Genomic DNA, 7,552 nt, shown 5'->3' with positions numbered 1-7,552 from the left:
GTTTTCTACCGGACAGTCTGGTATTTGCGCCCTCTGTCCAACAGAAAAATTCAGAAAATTCCGGACATTGCACGTCTGTTTTTTTCTGAATTTCCGGCTGGGCGCCGGATGGAAGCCTGGCAGAGGTGGGGGAGTGAATGGGAGGCGGGGCCACGATTGGCGCTGGGACTGTTCAAGGCCTCGTGATCGACCGATCGCGATCAACCGGTTGGTGACCATGGGGTTAAAGGAATCAAATACAATAATTGCAAAATTCTTAGATCAGGTTTACAGCAGTGATGGTATCAACTGCTAATTGATTAACTCTTTGCTTGCTCCCAAATTATTGGAAGGTCCTCAGTCCCATAGTTAGAATGCGCCCATTAGTCCACAGTCTGGAGATTACAGCAGGAAAGAGGCAAAATCGAGATGCCTCCAGAGCTTTTTATAGTGTCGGCTGTGAGGAGGGAAATGTTATTGTTTAAAAAAAGGCCTCAGCACAGGTAACAAGATGGAGTTTAGTGTCACATGATCTAGTCCAGGCATGTCAAACAGGCCTCTGGCGGGCCGCATGTGGCCCAATCAAAATTTTTTGCAGCCCACCACTACATTTTTATAAAAGAATAAAGTGCGGCCCACTGGCCGCTCAGAGCATGTGGCCGAATGCAGATCACAGCTGGATGGGCTGCTCTGCCATGGCACCACAGTGACTGCTCACGGCTGGCCAGGCTGCTCTGCACTGGGTACTCTAGCACATGCTCATGGCCAGCTGCTCTGCACAGGCATCAAGCACCTGTTCACAGCTGGATACTGTGCTCACGCCGCCCCAGTGCCTGAGGAAGAAATGTGGGATGGTGGCAGTGGCCCAGGGACCCAGGCATTAGGTTAGGTGGGGCTCGGAGTGCCTGGCTCTGGGGGAGGGGAGAGGCATTTGGTTGGGGGGGGCCCTGGCTCTGGGGGAGGAGGAGGCATTTGGTTGGGGGGTGCCTGGCTCTGGGGGAGGGATGAAGCATTGGGTTAGAGCGGGGTGGCTCTGGAGGAGCGGAGGGGGATTAGGTTAGAATGGGGGTATGGGAGTGCCTGGCTCTAGGGGAGAGGAGGGGGATATTTTGTTAACATTTTGTTTTTTATTTATTTAGTCCCAAATAAAATCACAAAATGTATATTAATTTTATATAAATAAATATGTCAAGTTTTTGCAGTTGCATGAGTATTATATGTTTATGCAAAATCTCAAACTTACAAAGTATCTGAAATTTTCACAGAAACCTGTTCTATTTGATTAACCACAGTCTATACTTGTTTTTATTTCAACAAAACAAGTTGGCTGTGTCTACATTGGCATGATTTGCGCAAAAGCGCCCACTTTCTTGCACAAGAGAGCGTCTACATTGGCACGGATTCTCTTGTGCAAAAGCATATCTCTTGCGCAAAGGCACATGCCAGTGTAGACGCCATCTTGCGCAAATACTTTAACGCAAGAACTCTTGCACTAAAAGTATTTGTGCAAAATCTTGCCAATGTAGACGTAGCTGTTATGTATTATATAAAAAATTCAGAAGTACCTTAAATTTATATTTAAATTAAAAATTATTTTACATGGGCAAATAACAATTTTACACATCAAATTACTGTATTATATTAAAACAAGACCTAAAAAAATATAAAATATACCTAAAACATAATCTAGAATAATAAATAATTATGACTTTCCAACAGAAGTACATTTTCTTTGGTGGCCCTGAAAGCTATCAGTTTTTGTTTGTGCGGTCCTCAGTAGGCTTCAAGTTTGACATGCCTGACTTAGTCAAATGCCTGTGCATGCTTCCCTGTGTCATGGCAGAGGTCATTACCCATATTTTAGTTAGAATGCCCACAGGAAGGTCCACTGTGAGTTATATGTTCTTCAATGGGCCATTCAATCTGAATAATCCCTTCACACAGTATGAGTTTGTTACCTGAAAGTACCTTGTGGGTGTTATCACAGGAGCAATACATTTGGAAATACAGGTACATAGTCAACATTGAAAGTTCAGCTACTAATGAGTGTTCAGCACCCACTACAGTTTTCCCATGCATGCTTCAGTCCTGGAACACCCATGGAGTTTGTGCTATTGTGACAAAGTAGGGATTTTCCCTTTTTATGTTGTGTGTGAGTCTTGAATCAATGCTATGTAAACGCGTACAAAGAGGATAATCATAGTAAGTAATCATAACTTTAATAGATGCAGAACATGACATACTTTGTACAAGATTTGTTGCAATTATGTAAAGGTGGCAGTAACAATAATTTACATGGATATATTTTCATTTGTATAATGTTACATTGACTGTGTTTCTTAAATCACGGTCCTTAAATTAGTCTGCAGCTACAGCTGTGCAAAGAATAATCATCTAGGTGCATATACCAAAGTATGTCTTTTCAGTGACTGGGGTTGAACATTGTTGCCAGCAACCGAAAAGCAATACAACGAATCTGAGTGCTGCTGCATTTGGTGATTCTCTCATTGCTCTGAGCCTCAGACTGGCTGCTCCCTCACTGTTGGGTGCTCAAACCTGCAGTGGCTCATGCTAGTAGCAACAGAAGAGATACATTGGACATTACAGGGTTCATCACAGGGTGTCAGGCATCACAATTCCAATGACCAGAAACCCAGGTTGCGAGGTGACTGATGTCCTTCAGTGGTTGCACTGAACAGCACATTTTCAGTCCAAGAAGCCCAGAACTGGATGGCACACAGCTCCATGAAGTGCTGTGTCCTCCAAGCTCGTCTACATCCAGGAATTCTGGCATTACCCTACCCCACCAGCTGTGGAGGTGACCGATTTCTTTGATGGACCAGGGAAGCTGCTTATCGTGCAACAGGAGTGCATGGCAATACATAAGGAATGAGCCATAAGGCTGAGTCTGACTAGTGCCTTCCCTACACTAGACAAATGTTTTGCCCCTAGCCTCTCTGAAAAACCCAACACTCATTATCTATTTGTGGTTCTACTGCCCAGCTCCCTCATTTCATTCCAAAGGGATGGTGGCACCAACACAAAAGCTTTACGATTATTATTCATTTTACTATGTAACATAATAAGAACAGAACAACAGAAAAAAGGGAAGAGTACATACATGTATAAAATGCCAACCACTGTTCCCAAAGTCACTGCTCAGACAACTATGCTGTCTGTCTTGGGCTTCAGACACTATTCAATTCCCGCACTGCCCCATGGTCATGGTGCAGTTCTGTGATCTGGCACCTCCCCGTCATCACTAGGCAAGATTGCTGCTCTGGGCTGCAAGCGCTTGTGGAATCACATCACTGGCTTGGGCCCCAGTACATCCACTTCTGCCACAGAGCCACTTGGCCACTGTGATATGCAAATGCACCACCTCCCCATGCTGCATTCCTATGGTTTTATCTTGTCCCATCACTGACTGGTCAGGATGTTGCAAAGGTCTAAGTAGATAGGATGCCGGTTGAAATGGGTCCCGAAGGAGAAGCAGTTCCCACCACCACCAATAACAAGCAGCTCTTTTTTGTCCAGCAGGAAGACACTGCTGTGATTGTGCAGCATTAACGGCCACTCCAGGGACACCTAGAAAAAACAACTGTTCTGAGCAGTGTTCCCAGTAAGCTGAGTGATTGGGTGGCCACCCAGGAGAGATTCAAATGCTGCCCAGCTGATTAGCAGAGTGCCCACAGACAACAGCATGTGTTTCTACTGGCGTTGCACGTCCACACATGCCTTCTGCACATGGATGGAAAAAATTAGAGGGAACATTGGTTGTGAGTCCTGGGCAGAAGGAGAGAAACATAGCACTTTCTGTTCCAGGCAAACTATCCAAAAATGCCCCGGAGAGGTGCATGCTTCCAAGAGGGAGCCCTGAATATGGTGGTGGTGGGATGCATCGATAAAGTACTAAAAATCTGGGATAACTTAGTGTATGTCTACGCTAGCTCGTTAATTCAAGCTAGGTAGGCAAATCAGGCAACCGGAGTTGCAAATGAAGCCTGGGATTTAAATATCCTGAGCTTTATTTGCATGTTCACGTCCGGCAGTCATTTTTAAATCCCCCTTAGTTCAAACGAACTGCGCGCAGCGACACACGGCAGTTTAAAGTTGATCCGAACTAAATCCTTAGTTCGGATTAACTGTTACACCTCTTTCCACGAGGAGTTAGTTCGGATTAACTTTAAACTGCCGCGTGTAGCTGCGGGCAGTTCGTTCGAACTAAGGGGGATTTAAAAATAGCGGCCAGACGGGAACATGCAAATAAAGCCCGGGATATTTAAATCCTGGACTTCATTTGTAACTCTGGTTGCCTGATTTGCCTGCCTGGCTCGAATTAATGAGCTAGTGTAGATATACCCTTAGAATAACAGAATCCTAGAGCTGGAAGGGACTTGAGGAGTCATCGAGTCCAGCCCCCTGCCCAAAGCAGGACCAACCCAACTAAATCAACCCAGTCAGGACTTTGCCAAGCCGGGACTTAAAAACCTCTAAGGATGGAGATTCTACCGCCTCCCTACAGAACCCATCCCAGTGCTTCCCCACCCTCCTAGGGAAGTAGGTTTTCCTAATATTCCACCTAAACCTCTCCCACTGCAACTTGAGACCATTGCTCCTTGTTCTGCCATCCATCACTACTGAGAACAGCCTCTCTCCAAACTTTTTGGAACTTCCCTTCAGGAAGTTGAAGGCTCCTATCAATTCCCCCCTCACTCTTCTCTTCTGAAGACTAAATAAGCCCAAATCCTTCACCCTCTCCTCATAGGTCATGTGCTCCAGCACCCTAATCATTTTGGTTGCCCTCCGCTGGACCCTCTCCAATGTGTACACATCCTTTCTGTAGTGGGGGCCTCAGAACTAGACGCAATACTCTAGATGTGGCCTCACCAGAGCCGAATAAAGGGGAATAATCACTTCTCTAGATCTACTGGCAATGCTCCTCTTAATGCAACCTAATATTCCATTAGCCTTCTTGGCTACAAGGGCACACTGTTGACTCATATCCAGCTTCTCATCCACTATAATCCCCAGGTGCTTTTCTGCTGAACTGCTACTTAGCCATTGGGTCCCCAGCCTGTAACAATGCTTGGCATTCTTCCGACCCAAGTGCAGGACTCTACACTTGTCCTTTTTGAACCTCATCAGATTTCTTTTGGCCCAATCCTCTAATCTGTCTAGGTCACTCCCTGCCCTCCACCGTATCTACCTCTCCACCAGGATGGAGAGACCAGGTGCCCAGAGATGCAGTGCGGATCGGCCCAACTCATAGTCCTCTCCCAGAAGAAAGAACAGGGCAGAGGCCAGGCTACTGAAAGAACTTTATTTATGGAAGCCAGTGACTTTTCACAAATGACAAAAAGGCTTCTGAGGAAAGAGAAGCCTCATCTAACCTAGCCCGGCCATAGTCCTGTCTCCTCTCTCTATTCAGCTTCCCAAAGGCAGTATCCTTGACCCTGATCTGTCTTCCTCCCACAGACTCTCACTTCTATGGCCTTGCACATCTTGGCCTCTCTCTCCTCTAGTTTCATTTTATCCCCTTCTGAATTCTCTGTTCCTCACTCAGGGGAGGGCCCAGGAGGTTGCTCCTCCCTTCATGGAACAAAGATTCCTCCTGGAAAGGGTTATCTCAGTACTTACAGTGTCAATCTGATACTCCAAGGTGAAACCTGTCATCAGTTCAATCACAGTCACACCAGGTACTGATGCAGAGTGAAGCCATACTCCTCCCACAAGCAGGAGTTTCCCATCATGCACATGGGCAGTGTGTGAATACCTGGGAAGAATTCAGAGAGAGACAACTCCAATGATGAGGAGAGCAAGAGGCAGGGCACATATTTATAGTCCTATGGGACTGCCACTCACCTGGGGATGAGAGAAGGGTGTGTCTCTACACGCTGCCACTCAAAGCCACTCCTAGTTGGTCTCAGAAAAAGCACCGAGTTTAACAGTTGCTCAGCTGTTCCCAGGCCCCCTGCAATGAGTGCCCCCCCGTTCCAGCTGCAGGCACTGTGAGAGTGACGGCCTTCAGGGACAGGTCCCCCAGTGGGAATCTAGGCAAACAGAACACAATGAGTTGTAGGGTTAAAGGACCAGGAGCCCAGAGATTAAATGGATAAGGAGAAGGGTAACAAGAAAGGTTTCTACTGGCATGTTAGCAATAAGAGGGTGATCCAAGAGGGTGTGGGGCCCTTACTGGATGAGGGAGGTAACCTAGTGACAGATGATGTGGGAAAAGCGGAAGTACTCAATGCTTTCTTTGCCTCTGTCATCACTGACAAGGTCAGCTCCCAGACAAATGCACTAGGCAACGCAGTATGGGAAGGAGGTGGACAGCCCTTGTTGGGGAAAGAACAAGTTAGGAACTATTTAGAAAAGCTAAACACACACAAATCCATGGGCCCGGATTTAATGCATCCGAGGATACTGAGGGGTATGACAGGGCATTTGCCCTGCACTGGCCCTTTAAGGGCAAACCCCAGCCCGGAGCAGGGCCTGAGAGTTTAGTCCCAGCTGAGGCTGCATTAGTGGATTAGGACCCAGCTGGGAGCTATATAAGTGGATTGGCTGCTGCTCCCGGGGAGGGCAGCGAGAGCCTGGCTGCTGGGGGAGTAGGAGACTCCCAGGAGCTAGGGCAGGGCTGGGGGAGGCAAGGCAGGGCTAGGGGAGCTCTGGCCAAGCAAACCCCCAGACTGCAGGGTCTGAAGCACAGCCTGCTGAAGAAACAACAACCCCTGGACGGGTGGCTCAGAGACTGACAGTGGGCCCTGCCAGAGGGCAGTGTCCTGAAGAGAACGCCGTGGCCAGGAAGAAAGAGGGGAGACACCATCCGAGGGAAGGCACCCAGCCAGCAGAAGAAGCTAATTCCTAGGGCAGACGGCAGGGGGTGCTGTGGTGGGGAGTGAACCCCCTCACAAGGGACTTCGCAAATGTCATTGCAGAGCCTTTGGCCATTATCTTTGAAAAGTCGTGGAGATCAGGAGAGATCCCGGATGATTGGAAAAAGGCAAATGTAGTGCCCATCTTTAAAAAAGGGAAGAAGGACAATCCGGGGAACTATAGACCAGTCAGCCTTACCTCAGTCCCTGGAAAAATCATGGAGGGGATCCTCAAGGAATCCATTTTGAAGCACTTGGAAGAGGGGAAATAGTGAACATGATCAGAAATAGTCAACATGGATTCACGAAGGGCAAGTCATGCCTGACCAATCTGAGTAGCTTCTATGATGAGGTAACTGGCTCTGTGGACATGGGAAAGTCAGTGGATGTGATATACCTTGACTTTAGCAAAGCTTTTCATATGGTCTCCTACAATATTCTTGCCAGCAAGTTAAGGGAGTATGGATTGGATAAATGGACAGTAAGATGGATAGAAAGCTGGATAGACAGTCGGGCCCAACGGGTAGTGATCAACAGCTCGATGTCAGATTGGAGGTTGATTTCTAGCGGTTCTTGGACCGGTTTTGTTCAACATCTTTATTAATGACCTGGATGAGAGGATGGATTGCACCCTCAGCAAGTTTGTAGATGACACTAAGCTAGGTGGAGAGGTAGCTATGCTGAAGGGCAGGGAT

The 7,552-nt window shown here is 47.3% G+C and overlaps 1 protein-coding gene across 4 annotated transcripts in view; it reads right to left on the bottom strand.

The window, feature by feature from the left end:
• Positions 1 to 2,176: 2,176 nt before the first annotated feature.
• LCMT2 (leucine carboxyl methyltransferase 2) overlaps positions 2,177 to 7,552 on the bottom strand; it is a 69,672-nt gene continuing 64,296 nt past the window's right edge. The window contains exons 12-14 of one of the 4 annotated variants that reach the window (XM_075917309.2): positions 5,845 to 6,032; positions 5,620 to 5,755; positions 2,177 to 3,567 (exon numbers count right to left, since the gene is read on the bottom strand). In XM_075917309.2, coding sequence (XP_075773424.2) covers positions 3,400 to 3,567; positions 5,620 to 5,755; positions 5,845 to 6,032 — 492 coding nt within the window. In that variant the 3' untranslated portion in view covers positions 2,177 to 3,399. Of the gene's footprint in view, positions 3,766 to 5,619; positions 5,756 to 5,844; positions 6,033 to 7,552 lie in introns of all 4 variants that reach the window. The other 3 variants (XM_075917313.2, XM_075917311.2, XM_075917312.2) reach the window with 3 other exon arrangements.

Source organism: Pelodiscus sinensis, chromosome 1 (genome assembly GCF_052426305.1).
Source record: "Pelodiscus sinensis isolate ZL-2025 chromosome 1, ASM5242630v1, whole genome shotgun sequence".
Classification (NCBI taxonomy): domain Eukaryota; kingdom Metazoa; phylum Chordata; order Testudines; family Trionychidae; genus Pelodiscus; species Pelodiscus sinensis.
Note: the sequence above shows the minus strand (reverse complement) of the source record. Positions and strands in the feature narration are given on the sequence as shown.